Source organism: Lampetra planeri, chromosome 71 (assembly GCF_965212315.1).
Source record: "Lampetra planeri chromosome 71, kcLamPlan1.2.h2, whole genome shotgun sequence".
Classification (NCBI taxonomy): Eukaryota; Metazoa; Chordata; class Hyperoartia; order Petromyzontiformes; family Petromyzontidae; genus Lampetra; species Lampetra planeri.
Genome location: NC_136176.1, coordinates 1,505,686 through 1,533,441, shown reverse-complemented (window position 1 = coordinate 1,533,441; position 27,756 = coordinate 1,505,686). Strand labels below are relative to the sequence as shown.

Here is a 27,756-nt window from a genome sequence, read left to right as displayed (position 1 = left end):
TGCCCCGGGCTTTAACACATGGCGAGAGAAATAGAGGGGTGGGGGTGAGGGACGGTGGGGGGGTTGGAGTGTGCAGGTGTCTGAGGTTTTGAAGGTGAGCAGGTAAGCTGAAAATAGTGCGACAAACACACTAACTCACCCGTGACTACTCATTTAATGTTTACGTTGTTGAGGTTTCATGGTGTTGGCACAATTTGGTTCACAAAAAATTAACACATGCGCAAAGTGTGCTTTATTTAAATAGCTTCATACAATTTTTCGTCTTAACATTTTTTTTTGCATACGGTTTCTCAATGTTTATTTCGATTGTTTGGTTGTTAGTTTATTTGGAATGCACTACAGTACTTGTTTCAATTGTGATGTTAATTTTATATTCATATTCTTGGTTCTATCGGTAAAGTCACGTAGAAGGGAAATAATAAAATAATAATGAACTATCTAATTCTCATGACGTTTCGATTGCAACACAAGCAATCATCATCAGGTGTGAAAACCACAGCAAGAATTGTTTTACCTAACGCCATTACTTGGGAATGGCTTAAGTATTGAATATCGCACTTTTAGCTTTCGCTCAGCAATTTCCAAGAACGTAACCTCCGATATTAAAGGGGCTAATTTATTTTCTGTCGATCGACTACAGCAGAGGAGTACGGATTTTTAGCGGAAAAACTAGATTTCTGCATTTTGATATAATTAATAGTATCATAAAGAGGCTTGGGGCTTTTGGTTGTTTGTTTTCGATGTCTCTGCCTCTGCTCACATTCGTTGAGGATTTTTATTATTTTCGGTAGGACCATCTAAAGCTGTGTGATCAGGAGTCGGAACCATTTGCTGTTCAACTTGGCTTGTGACAGAAATTCACTCTGGCCCTATGCATTACATAACATAGCATCTTCAATAATTGCGTAGTTTGAGAATCTCACAATGGCCATTTAAATAAATTGCATTTGTTACGGTTACAATGATATGCTAATAAATGCCTGGTTATAGTTAAGGGAGTGTTTGCTGCTGGTCAGCCATGTTACATCTGGTGATGATATGGCAATGGCTACTCAATGAGATGGCATTAGAGAATATTGTTCTGTGCCTGGATAATACCATCATGAAATGGGGCCTTTTGTATGTTCCCCAAAAGTAAATTACCTGCATGGGAATTTCACTTCACACAACACTGTTTCCTGCTCAACTCTCCATGAGTAAAATTTCGATTTAAAGCTTTCGTGACTGCAGGGATTCATCTTCTTGGTTCTTTTGGTAAAGTCACGTAGAATGGAAATAATAAAATTAAAATAAACATAATAAAGTAATTCTCACGACGTTTCGGCCACAACGCAAGCAGCCGTCCTCAGGTGAAGAACAGGTCTGTCGGGAAGACAGAGTCTGAATGAAACACCCCAGGCTTGGAGCGTATATTTAAGCTGGGTTGGAGGGGGAAGAGCGCCTTGACAAAATAATTTGCATATCAAGAGGAATTTAGCATATTTATAGGAAATGCAGATATGGGATTAGTACTACTTGTGAATTGCGTAGGAGGTGGGCGGGGGGTTTTCAAAGTCATATTATGCCCGTGAATTATGCAGGATTAGCAGCATCAAAGGGAGGGGATAGGGGTAGCATTAATAAAGGGAAGGTTTGTTAATAGTATGTAGCTGCAGTAACTGAACCACCATGTAAAAAACTAAAGTATAAATTACATAGTATCATCACAATACTAAATATACTCTCCAATAAGCTGAGCTACTAACAGTAAGTAATACATTACAATTCTATGTCGCAAAAAATATAATATGCTTCCAGCTAAACTTTATTCTCTTACATCACACGGGTCTACCCCGTACTATATACTGCCATAGACAAACCCAACATTAAATTATATACTGTATTACTATACACCACCCTATACCTTCGACTATACATTGTAATATTACACTATGTATTATTCTACCCACCCTACTGTATATCACACTGCTGTATATTCACTATACAATTACGATACTATATATTACCTTATACATTGTGTAGGGCTGTTACAGAGAGCCCGTTATGCATGGCATGGCAGCCTATGGTAAACAAGCACAGTGGGCGGGGCTACGTCAGTGCACGGGCAGGTGCCCTCTACGACGTCCGCGCTTCGGACGTTACGATCCCCCGGGGCCCCACCCCTCAGGGAGGGGGGTGTATAAAAGGGGAATGTATCGGGGGGCTCGGGAGTGATGTTTAGCTAAAGAAGAGGAGGCGGAAGACGTCTGAGATAGAGCCCTGGACTCCCCCTGGTACGCCGTCCTTATCAGGACCGCGCAGGCTCTAGCCAGTGGCGTGGTACCAGAGCCAGAGCCAGTGCTGGTCTGGACTCTGGGTACCGGGCCCGACTGACCAGTGTCGGGCCAAGATAGCCTCCCCTAGCCCCTTTAGTGGAGGACTCAGAGGCAGGCTAAGGTTAGCCTAGAGGTGTGTCCTCAGATAGACGGGTGAGGGGGCCGATACCCCCTCAATTGTGTATGTCACAAAGTTGGTATTCAAATAAACAAGTGTGCCTCCAACTCCGGTGTCAACGAGTCATAAGCGTTACTACATCTGGCGTCAGAAGTGAAACAAAGTACGAACATGGATACACGCCGGACGACTCGAGTCGGAGTACCAGGGGCGGAGGACACCGCTGCAGTTGGAGAGCCCGAGACGGCTGAAGATGCCATCGAGCAGCCGGGGCTGGGTGCATCCACGCCACAGCAGCTGGAGGAAGGGGAGCCGTCGACGGAGGGGCTGAGGCAGGCGCACGCGAAGCTGGCCGAGCTGCTGTACGCCGCAGCCGCCATGCTCGATAACATCACACGGCTGGGGGCTGCGGGACCGCCACGAGGCGACAGCAGCCAACGACCACAGCGCCTTCCCGCCATTTCAACGGAGCAACATTTTGAAACTCCCGCCATCGCCGCAGCTGCTGTTGAGGGCGTGGCCGCTCTAAGCATCGCGTCCAACGGCGGGAGTACAGTACCTGCCGCGTCACCATGGGTGCGACCGGCGATGCCATCGCTGCTTCGGGCCGACGCTGAGTCGAGTGAGGGAGACGAGGGAGCACGATCGTCCTCTGCAGCCGCTGCCTTACATCAGCGACTGCCGCCGCTCAAAGAATTTGTGGGCGAGGAGGGCGACTGGGGCGGCTTCCAGCGGCGCTTCCTCGCTCACCAGGAGATGGCACAGTGGACAGACGCCGAGGCTCTCCGAGCACTGCCAGCACTCCTCGACAGCGACGCCCTCGCCACACTAACATCGGCAACGAAGGAGAGGCGTTCCACGCTGCGGAAGGCGATGCAAGTGCTGTCCGCTGTGTATGGGCCACCATCGGACTGTCGTCAACTCTTTTACGATCGCCAGCGGGGGACGAAGGAGTCGCCCCTGGCGTACCGTACAAGCCTCCTGGCGCTGGCAAAGGAAGCCTTTCCACGAATGGACGACGAGGGGATCGACGCCATGGTGACAGAAAAGATACTTTTGCTGGCGGACGACTTAGACATCGTCATTGTCGCACAGGACGATGCAGAAATGTGCTCCCTCCAAGCGGCCCGTCTCCTCCACGCAAACCTGTCCTCTCAACGACGGAAGGCCAGCAAGGCGGCGAGCGGGCGCGCCGTCGCTGCGGCCACCCTCCCGGCGGAAGAGGTTTGCGCCATCAACCATCGACGGCAGCACGGAGCGGGAGCGCGGGAGGACCGGGCCGGTTCAAGCCGTCTACAACATCCATCGTCGCCACCAGCGCTTCCACGCTGTTATAACTGCGGCATCCGGGGCCACGTCGCCTCCGGGTGCCGCTCTCCTCGGCAGCGCGGGACGACACCTCAACGGGACGCCGGCCCTCGTCACAAGCTCCACCATCATAATCCGGCGAGTCGCGGCACCCCTCATGGTTGGCCCACGCACACGCCCGTCACACACTCGAACACCGCAGCGAAGGGGGGGCCAATATCGCGTACCATGGCACCATCACGCACCGCTCTGGGTACTCACATTGAACCCAGCCAGTGGTCCGTGTTGGCCCATCGGGTTGTAGCCGCGTCGTCGGGGTCGTCGGCCGTTGTGGGTCACATCGATGGGGTCGAGGTGCGCATCCTGGTCGATACAGGGGCATCAGCGACCATTATTTCGGAGTTGATTTATAACATTCTCCCTGCCCAGAGCCGTCCTTTGATGCCTGTTAATGTACCATTCTTTGCTGCTAACGGGGGTTCACTTGGCATCATCGGAAAAATTCGAGCCCAGATTTGTGTCGGGGATATTAAATTATCTGGGCCGATTTTTGTTTCCTCCTCGCTGGCGGTTCCGTGCCTGCTGGGGACGGACTTCCTGGCCAAAATGCCGATTAGGATATTAATCGACCAGGGATGCATTGAGCTCCCATCGGGCCGACGCATGGCGTTTCTGCCATCCCCCGCTACGAGCCGGACGGCGTGCGCGATGGTGCCGGCGTTCGTAGATAGAACGGTGCGCGTTCCTCCGGGGGCGCAAATGTTGATCCCCTTGAAACTTCGGCGGCCCTTCGCTAAGGGCATTGGGGCTCAAGGGGTTCTGTTGGGACCGTCTAGGGCCGGGGTCAGTGGACCTAATTTACTCCCGGCCCAGACCATAGTGAGAGGGGAAGGAGAACCCTTCATCGCGGTCCTCAATGTGGGCTCGCAGACGGTGGTGGTCCCACAGGGGACCGTGCTTGCTCACGCAACGCCGGTGCCCTGTGAGGAACCCGTCGCGAGTCATGTCGGCGCTGTCCCTGCACCGCGGCCACATTCGGACAGCGATGAAGGGTGGCTCGAGGCGCTTTGCGCGGGATCGACGGACCTCTCACATTTAGAGCGCCAACGTCTTAAGACACTACTGCGAGAATTTTCCGACGTTTTCAGTCGGGATAAATACGATTTGGGCTGCACTCATCTGCTGCGTCACCACATTGATACGGGTGACAGCGCGCCAATACGCCAGAATCCTTTTCGGTTGAGTCCCGCCGAAAAGGACCATGTCAAATCGGCTGTTGATGACATGCTAGCCGCCGACATCATTTCTCCCTCCAACAGCCCTTGGGGAGCGCCGATCGTCCTGGTTAAGAAGCAGGACGGTTCGTTGCGGTTTTGCGTTGACTTTCGGCGCCTTAATAAAATTACGGTTGCCGACGCATACCCGCTCCCACGGATGGACGAATCGCTTGACGCCTTGGCGGGAGCGCGATTCTTCTCCACATTGGACTTACTTTCGGGATTCTGGCAGCTTCCTCTGGACGATGATTCAAAGCCTAAAACTGCTTTCCGTACTCCGCACGGCCTGTTTCAATTCAACCGGTTGCCGATGGGCTTACACTCAGCGCCGGCAACTTTCCAGCGGTTGATGGAATTGGTTTTGGCTGGTTTGCAATGGGAGTCGTGCCTGATTTATTTGGATGACGTCATTGTCTTTGGCAAAACTTTTGATGAACATCTCCAGAGGTTGCGGGCGGTTTTCCTAAAGATGCGGGCTGCTAATTTGAAATTTAAGCCCCAAAAATGCCATTTGTTACGCGAGTCGGTGCGTTATTTGGGGCACATCGTGGGGCGCTCAGGTATTTCTACCGATCCCGCCAAAACGCAGTGTGTAAGCTCCTGGCCGACTCCCACCTCAGTGGGAGAGGTTAGGAGTTTTATTGGGTTTGCATCGTATTATAGACGCTTCGTCGCTAATTTTGCGACTATCGCCAAACCCCTACATGCTTTGACATCTAAAGGGGTTCGGTTCTGCTGGGGTCAGGAGGAGGAAGCTGCTTTTTGCTCCCTTCGGGACGCTTTGGTAAACGCTCCTCCCCTGATTTACCCTGATTTTTCAAAACCGTTCTTGCTCGACACCGATGCGAGCAACACGGGTATTGGGGGCGTGCTCTCCCAGGTGGTTGACGGCGTGGAACGTGTGGTTGCGTACGGCAGTCGGGTGTTGTCTCCAGCGGAGCAACGGTATTGTGTCACCCGTAGGGAACTGTTGGCAATTGTCCATTTCGTCCAACAGTATCGCCCATATCTGTACGGTCGGCATTTCACCGTCCGCACAGATCATGCGGCACTGCAGTACGCCCTGAGGGTTCAACAGCCATCGGGACAATTGTCCCGATGGTTGGAGGTCCTCCAGGATTACGATTTCCAAACCACATACCGTAAGGGCGTTCGCCACACCAACGCGGACGCTCTGTCACGCTTGCCAACCACCTCCGAGTGTGCATGCCTCCTGGGGTCTGGACGTTGCAGGCCTCCAGGGGACACATCGGTACCTGTCTTGGCGGTGCGGCGGGGGGAAAAAGAGGTGGTTCCGACGCATGGGAAATGTGCCAAGGTCTGCTAATGCATTGGGACGGGAAGTCACGTCGACATCGGCTGGTTGTCCCTACTGGGTTGCGGGGTAGGGTGGTATGGGCCGCTCATGAGCGCCTCCTACACCTGGGGACCCAAAAGACTCTCGCCTTGCTGCAACTTGATTTTTACTGGCCTGGCATGACGAGGGATGTGGGGGATTTGTTGGGATCGTGCCCTCAATGTGCACAACGCAAACCGCCGGCACGGGAGTCTAACCCGCCCTTGCAATCGATCAAAGTGTCCAGGATAAACGAGCTGGTCGCTCTGGACATTTTGGGACCATTCCCCGCCACCCCCAGAGGGAATAGATATTTGTTGACGGGTGTCGAGTATTTTACACGCTGGCCTATGGCCTGGCCTTTGGCCAACCAGTCGGCAGCAGCCATCGTGGAGGCCTTTGTTCAGGGTTATGTCCTGGACAAAGGTGCTCCGGAGAGGCTGCTGACCGACCAGGGCAGAAATTTTTCCGGTAAACTACTCAGACAAGTCTGCGATCTCCTGGGCACAAAGAAAATTCGGACCTCCCCATATCACCCACAAACTGACGGGATGGTCGAACGTTTGCATCGCACCATCTCGTCCATGTTATCACAACAAGTTTCGGACTCGCAAACGGATTGGGACCTACAAATTCAGGGGGTCTTGGCGGCGTACCGGATGGCACCCCATGCGGCTACGGGGTTTTCTCCCTTTTACCTCATGTACGGCCGAGAACCAGACCCGCCTGTTCGTGCCCAGTTGCGGATCCCCGTGCCGCAGGGAAAAACTAATCTGGCTGACCACGTTAAATTTAATCTGGACAAATTGACCGAGGCACGGGATGCTGCAATGCAAAACTCTGACCTCCGTCAGAAGGCAAATGAGCGCCTCAGATTGAGTCGAGCGCACATGCTGCAGTGGAAGCCGGGGGACAAGGCATGGTTGCACTGCCCCCAGGTGCCACTGGCAACCTCCTCTAAACTGGTGCGGCCGTGGCGGGGCCCTGTGGAAGTGGTGGAGGTGTTACGTCCGCAGTGCGTGCGCATCAAGTGGGGGAAGCGGCGATGGTTCGTGCACCCCTCCAGATTAAAACCCTTCGCTGCGGTACACAACCCCACTTCACACGCGCGTGGCCAAACATGTGGGGGGTCGGCCGACTTGCTGGGTCCGTCTCCGTCGCTCTCACCTAATGCCTTGCCGGCTGTGCCACCTTCAGGAGCATCAGGAGTGACGGGCTCACGCCCGATCACCCCTCCTGCGGATACCGAGGGTCACGCGGAGTCAGAGGAATGCTCACCTCAAGACGGACAGTCGCCACCTGATGGTCCGCCACGCGGGGTTACCCCGTGTGAGGGGCCCGCTGCAAGGACGCGCGCTAAAATGCGCAAACTGTTGTGAGGCCGGAAAATGTGTACATAGCTGTTGTGTTTATTGGCTGTTGTGTGGATGGTGTGTTTCCCGCTCCTCGGATGTACATATGTTGGGTTCACCGTTTGTTGTGTGTGCGGGGTGGGTTCCCTGCTGGTTGTATGTAAGCTGTTTTTTTTACGGAATTCGTATTTATTCGGGGGGGTGCGACGGGTTGTTTCTCATCTTGTTGTTGTGTCTTGTTCTGGTTCCTGTTATGGTTCAAAAATAGTGAGGCACACGTCAGGGGGTGAAGGCACCTTTATTGTCAAATTTTTGTATGTTGGCAGCCGGGACGGCTGCATGCTATGTGGGGGGGAGTGATGTAGGGCTGTTACAGAGAGCCCGTTATGCATGGCAGCCTATGGTAAACAAGCACAGTGGGCGGGGCTACGTCAGTGCACGGGCAGGTGCCCTCTACGACGTCCGCGCTTCGGACGTTACGATCCCCCGGGGCCCCACCCCTCAGGGAGGGGGGTGTATAAAAGGGGAATGTATCGGGGGGCTCGGGAGTGATGTTTAGCTAAAGAAGAGGAGGCGGAAGACGTCTGAGATAGAGCCCTGGACTCCCCCTGGTACGCCGTCCTTATCAGGACCGCGCAGGCTCTAGCCAGTGGCGTGGTACCAGAGCCAGAGCCAGTGCTGGTCTGGACTCTGGGTACCGGGCCCGACTGACCAGTGTCGGGCCAAGATAGCCTCCCCTAGCCCCTTTAGTGGAGGACTCAGAGGCAGGCTAAGGTTAGCCTAGAGGTGTGTCCTCAGATAGACGGGTGAGGGGGCCGATACCCCCTCAATTGTGTATGTCACAAAGTTGGTATTCAAATAAACAAGTGTGCCTCCAACTCCGGTGTCAACGAGTCATAAGCGTTACTACAATTGTATTAAACATTACAATTGTATACCAGTGGCGGCTTGTCAATAGAGGGCGCTGGGGCGCCGCCCCCATCAAGATTCAAGAAATATACATATACAAAAATTATATAAAAATACATAAATAAAATATTTTTTTCATACGATGTGCCGGCTGGTAGTAAGAAAAGCATCAGCATTTAATAAAAACTGGCTTTAATCGGTCAACTATTTTCTATGTTTTTCAATGTGTTTCATGCGGGACGCCGGACAAATGGATGTCTATGTGAGACTTTACATTTTCGGACAGCATGTGACCTGAAGCTGGTCTCTAATTGGTTTCTTAAAGATTCTCCTCAGGGCGCAAGTCGTTGCGTCCCTGGCCAATCAGAATTGGATACATGTTATTTTATCCAATCTGATTGGTTCTCGTCACCTGTCATTCAACTTTACGCTCTGGGCCACTACTGCGAGTGCGCAGGCGACACCACTTCGACACTTGCTAGGCTGATCAAATTTTTTGTGTAAACAATGGGAGCAGTTCATCCAAATTCTGTAATTTATTTACAAAAAAACCCTTTCACAAGGCTTTCGCTGGAAGAAATAAAAAAGATAAAGGATCTCGGACCGGACCAACCCGATTTACAAATCCAGCAGCAGGCCAGTGACAGAGGACGAAGCTACACACGAAGCTTCACCCGCGCTTGTTATGAGAAACGGAGGTGGCTGGCTGGATGTGATGTTAGCAATTCTCTTTTTTGTTTTCCCTGTCTTTTATTTCAAAGTGTCGGCACTGAAGTTTTGTGGACAACGACGGGGGTAAGAGACCTCAAACATCTCTCTGACAAATGCAAACGTCATGAAAGTAGCCGCAGCCATATTGATAATAACATGAAACTAACGTTTTTGGGCAGAGTTAGCATTGCTGAACAACTAGATGAAGGCTACAGGATTGGCATTAGAAGGCACAACGAAGAGGTGACAAAAATTGACACATACTGTCCAGGATAATAGACTGTGTGAAATTTTGTGGAGCATTTGAGTTGGCGTTACGTGGCCATGATGAGAGTGAGAGCTCAGATAACCCCGGTATATTTCGCGGGTTGGTGGATTTTGTTGCCTCTCTTGATGGAGCATTGAAAGAGCACCTTGACAGTGCTACTGTATTTAAGGGAACGTCGAAAACTATACAGAACGAGCTACTGGACTGTATGTTGTCTGTTACAAGAGACGAAATAATCAAAGAAGTCCAGACAAGTAGTTTTTTATCAATCCAGGCAGATGAAACAACAGATTTTGCCACACAGTCCCAACTTGTGCTTGTGCTGCGCTACATCGACGACAAAAATAATGTGCAGGAAAGATTTTTTGAGTTCATCCCTCTGCAGTCAGCTACAGCTGAGTCCATTGCTACTGCACTAAAATAGCGTCTTGCTTCTATCCTTCCTAAGGATCAGAAAAATAAGCTCATCTGCCAGGCATATGATGGGGCCAGCGTGATGAGGGGTGCCACTGCAGGTGTTCAGAGAAAAATACAAGATGTGTACCCAAATGCCCACTACATCCACTGCTACGCACATCAGCTCAACCTGATAATGCAACAGGCCACGTCTCACATATCCAAGACGAGAATATTTTTTTCTAACATTGGTGGATTTGCCAGCTTTTTTTCTAAGTCACCCAAGTGGACATGTTTTCTGAATAAAGTGGTTGCCCATAGACTGCCAAGATCCAGCAACATCAGATGGAACTTTCATAGCCGTGCCATTAATACTGTTTTTGAGCACAGAGAGGATCTCATTCACTGTTTTGAGAGCATACAAGACTCAGGTGACTTCGACCCCAATACTGTCAGAGAAGCAGGAGCCCTGGCCATGCTACTGGAGGATGAGGATTTTAAGTTCTTTCTGGAACTTTATCACCACATCATGCTACATGTAGACTTCCTCTATGCCAAGCTCCAGAAAAAGAACATTGATTCAGTCCATATCAAAGTGAGCATCCAACAGTTCCAACAAGAAATACAAAAGATCAGGTAACTTTATTCCTGTAATATGATCATTATTTGCTTTCTCTTTCATTTTTAACTCTCTTTATCCTTTGCCAAAATTATAATAAATTATCTTTGTCCTTTGCAGAAACTCTCTCCACTCCATTGGTGAGCAAAGCAGTGGTTCTCGTCCAACAAAGAGGCGCCGGGCGCTCAGTTCGGAAGACCGTGAAAGGATTGCAGCAGAGGTGAGTTTGTTATAGAAATCAGTCAAAATACCATTTTACATTATTGTTGTGCTGCAGAGATGTCCTGCCTACATATCATATTCTACAGACTCAAGAAAACATTTTTAGTTTGGTATAAATCCTAACAAAAATCTTAATTTTAATATACAATAGCATCCCAAAAATAATAAATTGGCAACATAAAAATAAATGATCAAATGAAATTTGAAGCCACCAAAAACTACAGTCTTGTATGGGACAAAAACTCAAATGGCTCTATTTTTCTTTTGAAAGTAATTGCAACTGTGACAATTAGTGGTCTAATTAATTATCTCTATAGGTCTGTGACACAATCCTGGGACACACTAGGGAGCGTTTCTCCTTCACAGACCACCTTGTCTGTGCCACCTTGTTGCAGGGGGACAGGTTTGATGAGTACAAGGATACCTTTCCTGAAGATGCATTGAGCAGCACCATGAAAGCGTACCCGATGCTCAGTGGAAGCAAGCTGAAGACGGAGCTCAATCTCATCTACAGCAAGGAAGAGTTCAGAGCCTGCCGTGGTGCTGTGGACCTATTCCAGCTGTTTATGGAGAATAATCTCGAAGAAGTCTTTTCCGAAACTGTGACTCTCCTAAAAGTTATCATTACCACACCCATGACCACGGCTGAAGCTGAGAGGTGCTTCTCAACCTTGAAACGAATAAAAACTTTTCTCAGAAACACCATGACCCAGGAGAGGCTGAATGCACTGGCATTGCTGTCCATGGAAAAGAGACTTGTTACGGAGATGACTGACTTTAATCAGAGAGTAGTTGAGAAATTTGCTGGTCAGAAAGCAAGAAGAGCAAAATTTATGTTCAAGTAGGAAACATGCTTTTTGGTACTTTGGTCTGAAATGTATATAAAAGAGAAACATTTATGTTCAAGTAGGAAACATGCTTTTTGGTACTTCTTTTGGTCTGAAATATAAATAAAGATCATCAAAATTTATATTCAAGTAGTCAAAATGGTTTTTGGTACTGCTTTATATTTATTTGCCCCCCTCAATAAAATAAAAAAAATGCGCCCCCCCAAAAATAAATATCACCAGCCGCCACTGTTGTATACTATTTATTATTATGCAATCCGCTATACACTATACCATTGACCGTCGCGTGAAAGATACTAAGAGGAAGCAACGACAAATGTCAATGGGAGAGTGATGGTATGAGACTTGCAGCGGAGCAAAGAATCCATTCCCTGCGGAGAATACCAGTGAGTGGACTGCGGTCTGAAAGTCACCGTAAACGTGAACAAAATCAGTTAAGATCCGAAATGGTTTATTACGTCCTTCCAATGATTGCTGAGCCAGAATCCATCTTCTCGGTTGAAATTGTCTCTGTATTTGTATATGTGGATCGCCTCATGAACGAATCTCTCATGGTAGCCAGATGGCTTGCAGAGAACCTCTGTCTTGGAGAAGTCAATATCATGTGACCTCACTGAATTGTAACAGTGATCTGCCACGGCTGAGGTGTTTGTCCTACCGTGTTTCAAGTCTGCTTTATGTTCACGGATGCGGTCTGAGACATGTCGTTTGTTTCTCCAATGTAATTGCTACCACAGAGGCAACTTAGTTTGTAGACGCCAGGGTACTGTATGTCTGGAACCACATCTTTTGCAGACGGGACCAGATCACGGATTTTATGTACTGTGTTGAATCGGACCTGGATCTTGTGTTTAATCAGGATTTTGGAGATATTTTTTGTGACCCCAGCAATGTAGGGTAAGGTGATGGTTTTGAAAGGCTCCTCAACAGGATCCTTCTTGATGGTTGGGGTGATGGCTTTGCGGATTGTGTAGTCGGAGTAACCATTAGCCTTAAGAGCTTGGCGTACGTGTTTGAGTTCACTGGCAATGTGTTCCTGGTCGGAGATGCATTGGGCTCTATGGTATAGAGCAGGGGTCGGCAACCTACGGCTCCGGAGCCGCATGCGGCTCTTTACGGGCTGCTTCTTGACGATATGTACGTATGTACAGTATGTACTCAGATGCATTGCGGCTCTTGAAATACTGAATTTTGTACCGAATTGGAAAGAAATGGCTCTTCTTGTTATTTTGGTTGCCGACCCCTGGTATAGAGTCTTGATGAGGGAATTCTTCTGGGATGGATGGTGGTAGGAATCCGGTTTTAGGTAAGCATCTGTATGGGTGGCTTTCCTGTAGACAGAGTGGCTCATTGAACCATAAGGTCTCCTTTTAATTAGGACATCCAAAAAGGGTAGCTTGCCATCTTTTTCGACTTCCATGGTGAATCTGATGGCTGGGTGTATGGAATTGATGTGGTCGAGGAATTGGTCTAGAGGAGGCCGGCCATGTGGCCAGATGACAAAATTGTCATCTACGTACCTCTTCCATAAGGTCGGGCGTAGAGTGGCAGTCTGGATGGCGTCAGTCTCAAATTTCTCCATGAAAACGTTGGCTACACCCGGAGATAGGGGGGAGCCCATTGGGGTGCCCTCAGTTTGTTTGTGGAAAGTTCCATTCCAGGTGAAGTATGTATTGGTTAAGCAGTGTCTCACCAGGGGGGGTACCCCAGTATTCAGTCCTTGATGAACAAAGTCTTCAATGATTGCGATGGTGTCAGGGATAGGAACTTTGGTGAATAAGGAAACCACATCAAAACTGACAAGCAGGTCATCTGGGGACAGGGAAATTCCCTTGATTGTCGATACCAGGTCAGTAGAGTTTTGTACCGCAGAGGTGGTTTTTCCAGTGAAAGGCCGCAGGATTTCAGACAAAAAACGAGCCAGTTTGTAGGTGGGGGAGTTGATAGTAGAGAAAATGGGACGAAGAGGTGTATCTTCTTTATGTATCTTTGGCAAGCCATATAATCTTGGTGGCCTGGCTGCGGAAGGTTTCAACGAGAACTGTTTGGTTTGATCAATTAATGCGGTTGAATCAGAAATGATTTTGTTGGTTTTAATGACGAGGCTGTTGGTGGGGTCTCTTTTTATTTTTGTATAGCTGCAATCGTTGAGTATTTCTTGAATTTTGTTGTTGTATTCTATTTTGTCCATGATGACAGTGGCATTGCCTTTGTCGGCTGAGAGGATGACAATGTCATCCCTCTTTTTTAATTGAGCTAATTCAAAACGCTCATCTTTGCTAATGTTGCTAGCTGGCATCTTAGCGTTTTTGAGGATTGCAGCGATTTCAGATCTTCCTCCGTCAGCAGCGATGTGACCCAGGCCCTTGAGAGAATTTCATGTCACACAACACTGTACCTGCTCAACTCTCCATGAGTAATCAGGCAGTTTTATAAGTGGTGGAGGAGCTCCCACGTAGCCATTTCAGGCTGGGCCTAAATGGATTACATGGGTCACCTAGCTACCAGGCCTCCTACCATGAATGATATCAATATAGAATATCTGTGAGGAGGCCCCCCAATAGAGTGCCCCTGGAACTCTACTGCGCACGTCCCACTCTGGGAAGTCCCCGGGGCCTGGCCCTTGGACATGCTGGTGGGAATATGTCGCTTGGCTGGCTTGGGAACGCCTGGGAATTCCCCAGGAAGAGCTAGAGTCTGTTGCCAGGGAAAGGGAGGTCTGGACTGCCCTACTCAATGTGCTGCCGCCACAACCCTCAACTAAGACGAGAGGATTTAGAAATAAATTAACGAACAAAGCTGCGAGTCTTCTTGGCCACATTTATTTCTCCTTTCTCTGTGGATGCAAAATATTTTACTTATTTTAAGGACCATCTGTTCTGGCTTATAATTAAGGCTGGCCTGCCTATAATCCTCTCTATTGAACCAAACAAGATTGTATTAGAACCTTGCAGATCATTAAAATATCAGTACAGAATATAATCAATGAGTCTCTTTGGCAGGCGAGGCTGCATTGGTTGGGTCATGAATCCCACATAAACAGACAACATGCTCAAGCATCTTCTGTTAAATTTCGATTTAAAGCTTTCGTGACTGCAGGGATTCATCTTCTTGGTTCTTTTGGTAAAGTCACGTAGAAGGGAAATAATACAATAATAAAACGTATTGTATTTTATTATGTTTTATTTTTATTATTTTATTATTTCCCTTCTACGTGACTTTACCGAAAGAACCAAGAAGAAACATCTTCTGTTAGTCCAGATGTTACGGGCTAAACAGGCAAGGCATTGGCTAGAGAAGAGATTGGAGGATGTGGAGGTGATCAGACCTGCTGATGACTGGTACCAGGAGTGTCAAGATCGGCCTCTGTGGAGGAGGCCCGTGATATATGCTGCAGGGCAGGTCGAGATATTTGCTCTGCAACAACAGTGAGGTCCTAGTATCAACGTTCACATGAATGGGTGGAACGCTGGGTGCCTAAAATGCAGCAAGACAGCAGGAAGCACAGCTGGTGCATCTGTTAATCATCTCAGTCAGTCATCCCTTGACACCTGGATCATTCCCATGACCTGCTGACAAGTGATCACTACACTATGTGTAGTGAGTTCAACTGAGTCGCAGACATACATTTGGAGGCAACACATTTAACACCAACACATGAGGAAACTGCCCCTTAACAGAATAACAACCTATGGTGGTGACCACCAGGTTAACTACACTAATTACAATGTAACTAACTACGACGGACCGGGACCACAGCTCGGGTCCAGTTCCAAGTGTTAGAGACTTGGTGGAACGTAGACGAAGGTTTCTTCAGGTTGAACAACAACAGCACATATGCAGCTGAATTTGATCTGTTTATCCCAGCATTCAAGGAAATCTGAGCCTGGCTTCACACCTCTAAGTTGCGATTGAACATTAATGTATGTATTTCTGCATAGTTCAAACAGTATTATTTCAACACCCTTTGCTTTGTTAGCTGAATTTTGCTTTCATAAATGTTCCTTTTCTAGCCAGACAACCGAAATTGTGTCATTGGAGTTTTGGGTTAACATTCATTTTGAAGATACTAGGGCTTCCAGGCATATTTATGACCATTTGCCCTCTCATTGTTTCGTCATAACAGCCCGTGTGATGAATTTGGGAATATTTTTCACTATATCATGAACATGAATAAGTATAGATGTGTAAGTTATGTGTGACTGTGTATATATGCATTCCTCTGTGCCTCGATACTGACGTAGATGGTGTGGATATTCTCTTTTTTCTGTCTGCAGCTGACGCTTCCTCTGCAGAATTGGTCTGATGGAGCAAAGGTGCTCAGCGCAGCTCAGTACAAAAAGGCAACAATGCGACCAGTGTGCATACAGCACGGATCGTCCTGGACATTTGACACAGCACCAGAGAACTCACACAGGAGAGAAACCCTTCAAGTGCACTGTGTGTGAAAAGTCATTTGCATGGTCATCAGGTCTTCAATGCCACCAGAGAACACACACAGGAGATAAACTTTTCAGGTGCACTCTGTGCGGGAAGGCGTTTGCACAATCATCACATCTTCAAATACACCAGAAAACACACACGGGAGAGAAACCCTTCAAGTGCAGTGTGTGTGGGAAGGCGTTTTCACAGTCATCTGGTCTTGTATTACACCAAAGAACACACACGGGAGAGAAACCCTTCAGGTGCACTTTGTGCGGGAAGGCGTTTTCACAGTCATCTGGTATTTTATTACACCAGAGAACACACACAGGAGAGAAACCCTTCAAGTGCAGTCTGTGCGGGAAGGCGTTTTCACAGTCATCTAGTCTTGTATTACACCAGAGAACACACACGGGAGAGAAACCCTTCAGGTGCACTGTGTGCGGGAAGGCGTTTGCAGGTTTATCAAATCTTAAAATACACCAGAGGACATACAAGCATCAGACGATCCCCAAGGAGTGGAGTCTGAAATCAGCTTGTAAAAGTCAAAGTGCTGCAATGAGTCCATCCCTCATGAAACCAGAACTAAATCCCAGCATGGACACTTTTAAAGGTATCAAGGTGAAATGTGAAGAGGCGAAGGTGAAATGTGAAGAAGTGATGAAGAGCGAAGAAGTGAAGTTGAAATGTGAAAAAGTGATGGTGAAGAGCGAAAAAGTGACAGTAAACTGTGAAGATGAAGATTCAACTCCAAAATCGGACCTTCACATCGATGGAGGCAACGTGAAGCAGGAGGAGAATTCTGACTGTGAGTCAGAGTGAGGCACCTCCCAGCAGTTTGTGGAAGTGGAGGTGTGGGTGGACTTCTTAGACAATACAAAGTCAAATAGAGACCCGGTAGATGTGTAAGCTTGAGACAATGAAGCTCCAATAGATTCACCTATGTCACAGGCCTTTAACGAAAAGAACGTGAAGTCGAACACTCAATTCCTGGTGTTCAACCTGCAGAGTAAGAGTAGCGAGTATTTGTGGACCTGTGGGTTGGCTAGATGATTAACCAGGAGCAAGATCCAATCAGCTCCCAAGTGTTGTATATGTGGTGGTGATGTTGGAGCACGCACACACCAAACCGGCCGACTTACAATACTTACCGGTGCGGGTGATTGTGTCATTTCTGACCAGGCTTCCTGAGGGGAGGGGGCTTGGGGGTCTGTGTGATCCCACAGAAACCTGCCCCTCGGTGGGAAATCGTATCAAAGGTGGGACCCGGAGAGCAGAGAGGCATACTCTTAGGTTTTTTAGGTAAAGTCACGTAACTTGATTTATTTTTTTATTTCTATTATTTCTTCTATTTTTAGTATAATTTATCTTTTATTATTATTATTTTTTTACTTACGTGACTTTACCAAAAAAAAACCTAAGAGTATGAATCCTTGCAGTCACGAAAGCTTCAAATCTAGAAGCAGAGAGGCAGTTCGACTCAAGTCAAGACGAAGAGCCAGTGAAGACTGAAGTCCAGCTAGCTAGACCCTGGGACTACTCTCACCCGCTGCCGGGCAGAGCAAGCCAGTGGTGCGACCCCAGAGCCGCGAGGGCCGATGTCCTTCTAAGGGCTGGACTCATGTGGCTGGTGGTCGAGACCTGTGCCGAAGCTGGGCCAGGTCAGTTAGCCTCCTTGTGAAGGAGGTCTAGAATTGAGGGAAGTAGGGAGTTAACGTGGGGTGTTAACTTGGGGGATACTTCCCTCAATAGAACGGGTGAAGAGGCCGCTACCTCTTCGAGTGTCAGGGTCGCTACTCTGCTATATTTGAAGTTATCTGTAATAAATCCGTGTTGTCTCAAGTCAATTCTCTCCGTCGTCATAAAGGCCACTACATATATATTCGGTCTTAAAAAATAATAAAAATTAAATGAAAACTGAAAATGCGTATTTTTTTAAATTATGCTAATTATGCATGTATGCTAATTAGCCTCTACTTCGTTGCCTAGGGGTATTACTAATCGTGATGATAATATAAAGGTTTAATTGTATGAAGTTATGCAAGTGTATGTAATTATGCTAATTCGGCTCTGCTTCATTGTCTATTTGATTGACTTAAAGCTTTCGTGACTGCAGGAATTCATATTCTTTGGGTCTTTCGGTAAAGTCACTTAAAAAGGTTTTTGTTATTTTCTTTGAACCTATCAACGTGACTTTACCGAAAGACCTAAAGAATATAATACATTGATTCTCACTTGAACTTTACTGATTGGTTTAGTGTGTTTGTCAGGTCTCAAAATTCAGATCTCACCTCAGGATACAGTTCTTATAATCATGATTATTACGCATGAACTTAGGAAGGGACACTCAGACTCTTCTGCGTTAAGCAACTTTAATATCTAGAAACAAAACACTCTAATATGCAAACTCTTACGCTAGGAATTGTCAACCCAGTACTCCTGGAAATGTCCTAATTGATCCGTGCAATTAACCCTCCATGGTTACGTTTGTTAACTGGATAACAGAACAATCAGCTAATTCCTCACAGTAAAGCGACCATACATGCCGGTAGGTGGTGTTCATTCAGATGCTGTCTTTCCGACAGACCTGTTCTTCACCTGAGGATGGCTGCTTGCGTTGTGGCCGAAGCGTCATGAGAATTGTATTTTATTATGTTTTACTTTTTATTATTTCCCTTATACGTGACTTTACCGAAAGAATCAAGAAGATGAATCCCTGCAGTCACGAAAGCTTTAAATCAAAATTTAGCCGCCTCTACGGGGAGGGATTCCACATAACTTTGAGATCCTTCAACAAACTCTGGGATAAGAAGGCTCAGCTAATCGAGTCTCACCTTTCTGAAGAGATGCCGCGACTCTAAGGTAATCCTGTGTCAAGGTGCCCTTCCTCCTCTAACCCAGCTTAAATATACGCTGCCAAGCTTGGTGGTGTTCATTCAGACGCTGTCTTTCCGACAGACCTGTTCTTCACCTGAGGACGGCTGCTTGCGTTGTGACCGAAACGTTGTGAGAATTGTATTTTATTATGTGTTATTTTAATTATTTTATTATTTTCCTTCTACGTGCCTTAAACGAAAGAACCAAGAAGATGAATCCCTGCAGTCACGAAAGCTTTGAATCGAAATTTAACCACCTCTACGGGGAGGGATTCCACATAACTTTGAGATCCTTTAACAAACTCTGGGATAAGAAGGCTCAGCTAATCGAGTCTCTCACCTTTCTGAAGAGATGCCGCAACTCTAAGGTAATCGTTTGTCAAGGCGCCCTTCCTCCTCTAACCCAGCTTAAATATACGCTGCCAAGCTTGGTGGTGTTCATTCAGACGCTGTCTTTCCAACAGACCTGTTCTTCACCTGAGGACGGCTGCTTGCGTTGTGGCCGAAACGTCGTGAGAATTGTATTTTATTATGTTTTATTATTATTTTATTATTTCTCTTCTACGTGACTTTACCGAAAGAACCAAGAAGAGGAAAAAGTCCTTAAAAATGTGTTACGATATTCATATTAACAGTGTTAAAGAAACCTTTGCCCAAGGCAAACGTAGTTTTCAATGAATTTATTGGTAAGATGATGCAATTGATCGAAATGCCCTGGAACAATAGTGTGCGGCAGTGTGCCTGTTTGCCTAATAGATGCTTATCAATTGGCTAATGGGCTTGAATTGATTCGCGGGCAAGATTCCGTGATCAAAAGAAAGAAATCCCAACACAATTGTATTCCCGTGAGTGCAATTAACGAACCGAATGACTAAAATACTTATATACGACCATATTCAAGCAGCTCAATGGACCGAACAATGTTTTCCACCATCAGCTAATAGTTAACGCACCACCTTAGGATGGTCCTTTTTAAAAAAACAAAGCTAACTTTTGGAGCAATCTTATTAGTCCCGATATGTGTGTAATGCGAGCAAGGATTGAGGGGGGGCGGAGTCTGGGTCACGTGGGGAGTCGGTGGAGTTAGGGTCACGTAGGAGAGAGGATTTAGGGGGAGAACCGGAAGGGGAAAGGGAAGTTGAGACGGATTAAAACAGGAGGAGGCCACGCTGGGCAGGACGGAGAGAGTGGCGTGGTCGCCATGCGGTGGGAGACGTCGACACCGTCAGCCATCGGTGTCAGACGCAGAGAGCTAGCAGCTGTGGGAGGCTAGCTGTATACGGGGCAGCAGTGAAGCTAGAAAGCGGAGCAGCGGTGTGGCTGCAAGGTGGAGCAGCAGGGAGACTGCCTAACGGAGCAGCAGGGAGACTGCATATCGGAGCAGCAGGGAGACTGCATATCGGAGCAGCCGAGTGGCTGTGGAGAGATCGTCGGGAGGGACGCGGGCCTGAGCGAGGACGCCGTGGTAACGAGATTTTACGAACCCAATAAAGGACAACGGAGATCGACATCTGAGAGAGAGTCCTTTATTACATTGGTATCAGAAGTGAAACGGCATGTCAAAACAGCTCAGGAGGAAGACCATCCCTGCACCATCTTCTGCAGCATCTTCTGACGACGACCTCCCTCCAGCGGTGGCGCTACCGACGATGGAGGAGGAAAGCGGCGCGGGGACGAGCGGGGGTCCGGGCGTGCAGGACGTGGCCGCCTCGGTGGGCCCATCCGCGCGACTGGACGCTGAGGACGGATGGCGACAGGTGGCGGCGCAACTGGAGGCGCTGAAGACGGTGTTGGCGCAGTTGTGCGACCTTGTGACGCCGGCGACGACTTAGGGGAAGGCTCAGCAGGGAACAACTGGCCGGGGCCTTGCCGTCGCCATCAGCCCTCTCGACCACGCGGCACGAAGATGCCATCTTGGGCGTGGCCGAGGAGGAACGGCGGGAAGCCGCCATCTTGCGCCCTCCGCCGCGGGAAGCCGCCATCTTGCACACGTTGCGGAGTGACGCCATCTTGTCGCTGCCGCATGAGTCATCATCGGCAGAGGACAGTGGAGCAAGAACCCGCAGCTGTCATTTAACAACGGTCAAAGAATTCTCCATCGGCGGCGATTGGAGCGCATTCGCCTGCCGTTTTCAAGCGGCCGTACGCTCCGCCAAATGGACGGACGCGGAGGCCCTGGAAGTCTTACCAACACTTCTCGACGACGAGTCCGTCCGTTCTGCTCCATCAAGGCCGACAAGATGAAGACGCTGCAGGGTGTCTTCGAGGAAATGGCGGATGCGTACGAGCCTCCGGACGATGCCCATCGTAGATTTGTTCAGCACCAACGGGCGCCTGATGAATCGCCGGTGGCTTTCAGAGGCGCAGTTCTGGAACTGGCGATGGCAGCATACCCCGAGACGGAGCCGGATTTGTTGGAGCCCCTTGTGTTGGGCAAGATGCTGGAATTGTCTAGAGACCTGGGGATCCCCATGCCGGTGTGCAGCCATGATAAATTGACGTCCCGTGCTGCGGCTAAGTGCTGGGACGCTCAATTTAATCTCCGACGCTGGAAGCAGGTGTCAGCTTGGACGGGGGGCCCCATCGTTGAAGGCGGTGCTACGGGGTGGGATCCTAAGAAGGCGGTCTACGTTCCTGACGACAAGGGTCCGCAGGAGTTGACGGCCACCTCCGCCCAGTGGCCTGCTCGGGGGGGAACAGGGCCGAGGTCCGGCCCGCCGGCGCGGGAGCGTCGGGACAGTGGGGGTGCCGCGCGCCGGAACGACGTGGAGTGTTTCCGCTGCGGCCGTAAGGGCCACTTCGCAAGGGACTGTTGGGCTCGCATCCCGGGGCCGCCCCAGCAGGAGACCTCGACCACGGACGTCGCGCGAAAAGACCAGCCAGGACAGGCAAGTCGGTGCGCATCAGACACCCGGCAAGGCCTGTCACCTCATGCATCACCATCGCCGCGCGGTCCGTGTGTCGTTAACAACGAGGTGCCTCCGATTGACCCGTGTCGCTCGCTGACGCAATGTCGCCGATTGGCACGGAGGGTAGTTGCGGCCGCTACGGGGTCGTCCACGGTACCGGGTTCTATTCAGGGGGTCGAGGTACGTATTTTGGTGGAATCCGGTGCGTCCGCGACCATTATTTCGGATGTCATTTTCCATCTTTTGGGCATTCCGCCAGGGAGAGTGCGAGCAGTTTATAATTCATGCATAGCGGCGAACGGGGGAAGTATGGGCATTGTGGGCCAGGTGGACGCCAACATATCGATTGGGGTACCCTGTTTGTTGGGGACTGATTTCCTGGCAAAAATGCCCATTCAAATAAGGGTTTATCAAGATTGCATTGAATTACCAGGGGGTGGAAAATTTCGTTCCTACCGTCGCCATGGGGCCGGCCTGCCCCTGTTTGCCAGGTGCAGGCGCTGTCCGAAGTATCTGTTGACATTCCACCTGGTTCGCAGATGCTTATCCCGTTGAGATATCGGAAGCCAGTACCTGGCGTTGAGGGAGTGGCGGGGGTTCTGTTATCGCCGTCCACGGCTATAACGGGCGGCTCGGCGCTGGTTGGGGCACAAACGATTGTCCGGCCGGGCCAGCCCCCGTTCTTACAGGTGCTAAATGGGAGTGCGGAGAATGTCAGTGTCCCGGCCAGAACGGTTTTGGCTCACGCCACGACCGCGTTCACGGCTCATGACAACTGGGCCCGCCGGGACATGGTAGGGGGGGTTTCAGGGCCTACGGGGCAGGATGACCGTTGGGTTGCCGAGTTATGCGGGGAGAATTCATCCCTGACCGGAGAACAATGGTCCGCGCTTCGCGCGCTGTTGCTAAGTTATTCCGACGTGTTCAGCTCGGATGATTTTGACTTGGGACGCACCTCCCTGCTTTCCCACCACATTGATATGGGGGATGCCGCTCCGATTCGGTTGAACTCTCATCGGTTGAGCCCGACGGAGCGGGATCAGGTTCGCGGTGCAGTGGAGGACATGCTGGCCGCTGACATAATATCCCCGTCTAACAGTCCATGGGGCGCGCCGGTAGTCCTTGTGAAGAAGAAGGATGGGAAACTGCGATTTTGCGTCGATTTTCGAAAATTGAACAAGGTGTCCGTCGCAGACGCGTACCCCCTGCCGTGTATGGATGATTCCCTCGATGCCTTGTCTGGGGCGAAGTTTTTTTTCAACGCTGGATCTCTCTTCGGTATTCTGGCAGCTTCCCCTCGACGAGTCCTCGAGGGAAAAGACGGCTTTCCATACGCCGCAGGGACTGTTTCAGTTTAATTGCCTTCCGATGGGCTTGAATGCAGCCCCCACCACTTTTCAGTGGTTGATGGAGCTGGTGTTAACGGGTCTGCAGTGGGAGACATGTTTGATTTATTTAGACGATGTCATCGTCTTTAGCCGCACATTTGACAAACATTTGCAGAGATTGGAGACGGTTTTTGCTAGGATGCGCTCCACCAATTTAAAATTCAAACCGAAAAAGTGTCACCTACTGCAACGATCCGTGCGTTATTTGGGACACATAGTCAGTGCGGACGGGGTGGCCACGGACCCGGAGAAGACGGCGTGTGTCCGCAACTGGCCAACCCCGGCCTCGGTTGGGGACGTACGTCGCTTCCTGGGGTTCGCCTCATACTATCGCAGGTTCATTCCGAACTTTGCTATGATCGCTAGGCCCTTGCACCTCCTTACGGGTAAGGGTCGGAGGTTCAGTTGGGGTCCGCCGGAGGAAGTGGCGTTTGAGGGCCTACGCGATCGGTTGGCGACGGCGCCGACATTGGACTATCCGGATTTTGATCGACCTTTTATTCTGGATACAGACGCTAGTGACACTGGGATCGGGGCCGTTCTGCCACAGTCCAAGGGCGGCGTGGAACGCGTGGTAGCCTACGGTAGCCGTGTACTGTCCCCGGCAGAAACCCGCTACTGCGTTACTCGCCGCGAACTATTGGCTATTGTCTATTTTGTCCGCCAATATCGGCCGTATCTTTACGGCCGGTCGTTTATTGTGCGCACGGACCATGCGGCTCTGCAATATGTCCTGAGGGTTGACCAACCATCTGGCCAACTGGCACGATGGTTGGAGACCCTGCAGGAATTTTCTTTCGACATACAATATCGGAAGGGGTCGCGTCACGCGAATGCGGACGCACTCTCCAGATTACCGCAGGGGTCCCCTTACGCTTGCGCATCGGGTACGATTCAGCTACCCCCTCGGCCTGTCGTGTCAGCTGTCGAGGTGCCTGGGGCTCCGGTGTGCCCAGGACCGGCCGATGGGGTTCTGAACCTGCCGCGCTCGGTATGGATTCGCGAACAGTTGCTTGACGACTCGTTGGGGGCTTTACGGAGTCGGGCTGCGAAGGGAGCGGGGAGATTGCTGTCCGGTGGGATGCCGGGGGCCGCTCTCCGGGATGGTTTGCTCATGTGGAGGGAGGGATTGCATGACCGCTGGCGTCTGGTAGTACCGTCGTCGTTACGGTACAAATTGATTCGGACTCTGCACGGCGACACTTTATTACATCTCGGGGTGCAGAAGACTTTGTTAACATTGCAGCGAGACTACTTTTGGCACGGCATGACGACGGATGTCGTCGGACACATTCGGGCGTGTCCCGAGTGTGCCCGATGGAAGCCGCCTAAAAACCCTTACGTGACGCCGGTGCAGTCTATATAGGTGTCTCGAATCAACGAGTTGGTGGCGCTGGATATTTTGGGACCTTTCCCGCCATCCGCTAGGGGTAATAAATATTTGCTGGTCGGGGTGGAATATCTTTCCCGTTGCCCGATGGCTTGGCCCTTACCCGACCAGTCGGCGGCGTCTATCACGGATGCCTTCATATTTGGATGTGTGCTGGACAAAGGGGCGCCGGAGAGGCTACTCACGGATCAGGGGCGAAATTTTTCTTCCAAATTGTTGGCGGCAGTGTGCGCTGCTCTGGGACCCAAGAAGGTTCGTACGTCTCCTTACCACCCGCAGACGGATGGCATGGTGGAACGGCTTAATCGGACGCTGTCGGCCATGCTATGTCACAGGGTTGACGAGAAACAAGCTGATTGGGACTTGCATATACCTGGGGTACTCTCTGCGTATCGGATGACGCCTCATGCGTCCACAGGGTATTCTCCATTTTTTTTAATGTACGGCCGCGAGAATGTGCCACCGGTGGAAGTACAGCTGGGTACGGGGGCGAAGGGTCCTGTAAAACCTCTCCCTGAATACATTCAGGACACTGTTCGATGCGTCGCCGAGGCATGGGAGGGGGCCAGATTGGCTACTGCCAAGACTCAGGCGCGAAACGAGCGTTGCGCCCGGCGCTCGACCGGTACATGCCCCTGGCGAGTGGGGGACATGGCATGGCTGCACTGCCCGCAGGTGCGGCCGGGGACCTCCCCTAAGCTTCACAAACCATGGCAGGGGCCGGTTAAGCTTATTGAAGTCCCTAACCCGCAATCCGCACGGGTTCGGTTCGGATCGCGGCGCTGGTACGTTCATACGTCTAGGTTGAAGCCCTACGTGGTCCCGCGGACGGATGCGTCATCCCCTGATGTTGCCTTGCCGGTGTCTGTTGCACCCGACGCACCTCTGCCCTTGCCTGTTGACTCTGCAAGCGCGCCTGTTGTGCCTTCTACAGACGAACCAGCCGTGACGCAGGTGGATGTGGCGAATCCTGCTCTGGGTGGGCCTACCACGGCGACGGGGCCACTTGACCCCGCTGCCCCTCCAACCCCACCACAGACACGGTTGCCAGAGACCCCGGACTTGGGTCTCTCTGGGGAACGGGACCTTGGCGTTGACGGGCCTCCAACAGCGGCGGGCGGTTCTAGTCCCGTCGATCTTAAAACCCCGTCGCGTTCTCGGTCTGTGGGGGGACCACCACCCGTTCGTGACGGGCCGGCGACCCGCACGCGTTTCAAATCCCTTTACTTTCGTTGATTGTTCTTGTTGTTCTTGTTATCGTTGTTATATTCTCCGTTGTCCATTGATGCCAGATGGTTACAATGTTGCTCGCATTATTTTATTTTATTTATTGCAGCCAGGGACGGCTGCGTTTTCATTAGGGGGAGGGGGGTCGTGTAATGCGAGCAAGGATTGAGGGGGGGCAGAGTCTGGGTCACGTGGGGAGTGGGTGGAGTTAGGGTCACGTGGGAGAGAGCATTTAGGGGGAGAACCGGAAGGGGAAAGGGAAGTTGAGATGGAGTGAAACAGGAGGAGGCCACGCTGGGCAGGACGGAGAGAGTGGCGCTGTCGCCAAGCGGTGGGAGACGTCGACACCGTCAGCCATTGGTGTCAGACATAGAGAGCTAGCAGCTGTGGGAGGCTAGCGGTATACGGGGCAGCAGTGAAGCTAGAAAGCGGAGCAGCGGTGTGGCTGCAAGGTGGAGCAGCAGGGAGACTGCCTAACTGAGCAGCAGGGAGACTGCATATCGGAGCAGCATGGAGACTGCATATCGGAGCAGCCGAGTGGCTGTGGAGAGATCGTCGGGAGGGACGCGGGCCTGAGCGAGGACGCCGTGGTAACGAGATTCTACGAACCCAATAAAGGACAACGGAGATCGACATCTGAGAGAGAGTCCTTTATTACATGTGTATTATGTGTGTGTGGGTGTATTGTCTTCGTGCTCAACTCTTTGAGTTAAGCTGGCGCCGAGGTGGGGCTTTCCTTGTACCGAGAATACCTCAGTTCGGTTCCCTCCTAACCGAGGCGTGTCATACACACGGCGCTCTTTCTCTTGGTGGCAGCTCCAGGCTTCTCCACTGCTGGATGATTGATGAGTCGGCACGATGATTGCCTTTGACGGTGCCCGATAGCACTTGCAGCTCATCCGCTGGTCGCCAGTGCTGACTCTCTTTCTCGGTTGCGCTGGTCAAGTTATTTTCTCCACTGCTAGGTGATTGTTGAGTCGGCACAATGCTCGCCTTCGGCAGTGCCTGATAGCGCTCGCAGCTCGTCTGCTGGTCGCCAGCGCTGACACTCTTTCTCGGTTGCACCGGTCACGCACTCTCTTTTGCAACAGGCACGGTTGATCCTTGTAGACTCAACCTTTGCAGGAATGTGCTCGGCTTCCGAGTCCGCACGCTCATGGTTAGTCGTTAGCCGCTGCTGCTGCTGGTCCTGTGCGATGCTCGCTTGGTCAATGCGTATCACTTTATGCCCTTTCTCCAGGTTGATTGCTTGTTGTTGCTGATCACTCTTTCTCTTTATCTCTTGCTGCAGCTGCTGGTGGGAGCTGGCACTCAATGTAGACTTACACTCGGCGACACATCGGCCCTCTGCAAGCCTCGTCATCCTCGGTCGTTGACGGGGCCCACCCCCGGAGCTTGCCGCAGCAAGACTCAATTGCGTGTTCTGTTTTCTTGCTTTAATCTGAAATTCTTCTCCCTCTGTGTGTCTCTCTTGGAAAATAAAATGGAATCCCTTTGATTTAGTTCTCCTGTGGTTGCAGCTGCTTGGTTGCCCCCCCCCCTCCCGAGTAGAGCGGCTGGTTTTCCCAATTTCCTGCCATTATTTTGAAGCTGGGGGGGGGGGGGGGGGTTACTTTTCACCTTTGTCCGGCTGCTTTTCCATCACCATGTTTATACTAGATTTGAAGCTTTCGTGACCGCAAGGATTCATATTCTTAGGGGTTTTTTTGTCGGTAAAGTCACGTAGGTAAAACATTTTAAATTTAAATTAAAAGTAAAATAAAATAAAAATCACGACGTTTCGGAGGCAACACAAGCTTCCGTCTTCAGGTGGAACCGTCACAGCACGATTGCTGTATCAAGTAAGAGAAATTCCAAGAAAACCC

The 27,756-nt window shown here is 50.3% G+C and overlaps 1 protein-coding gene across 6 annotated transcripts in view; it reads left to right on the top strand.

The window, feature by feature from the left end:
* The window catches only part of LOC144737533 (uncharacterized), a 32,789-nt gene extending 14,764 nt beyond the window's left edge, over positions 1 to 18,025 (top strand). The window contains exons 1-3 of one of the 6 annotated variants that reach the window (XR_013589021.1): positions 44 to 9,410; positions 10,730 to 10,829; positions 15,957 to 15,980. Coding sequence is in view for 1 of the 6 variants with exons in the window: in XM_078620259.1 (XP_078476385.1) it covers positions 15,985 to 16,923 (939 nt within the window). In the remaining 5 variants the exon portion in view is untranslated. Of the gene's footprint in view, positions 1 to 43; positions 10,830 to 11,148; positions 11,908 to 15,956 lie in introns of those variants that run through there. The other 5 variants (XR_013589020.1, XR_013589019.1, XM_078620259.1 and 2 more) reach the window with 5 other exon arrangements.
* Positions 18,026 to 27,756: the final 9,731 nt, after the last annotated feature.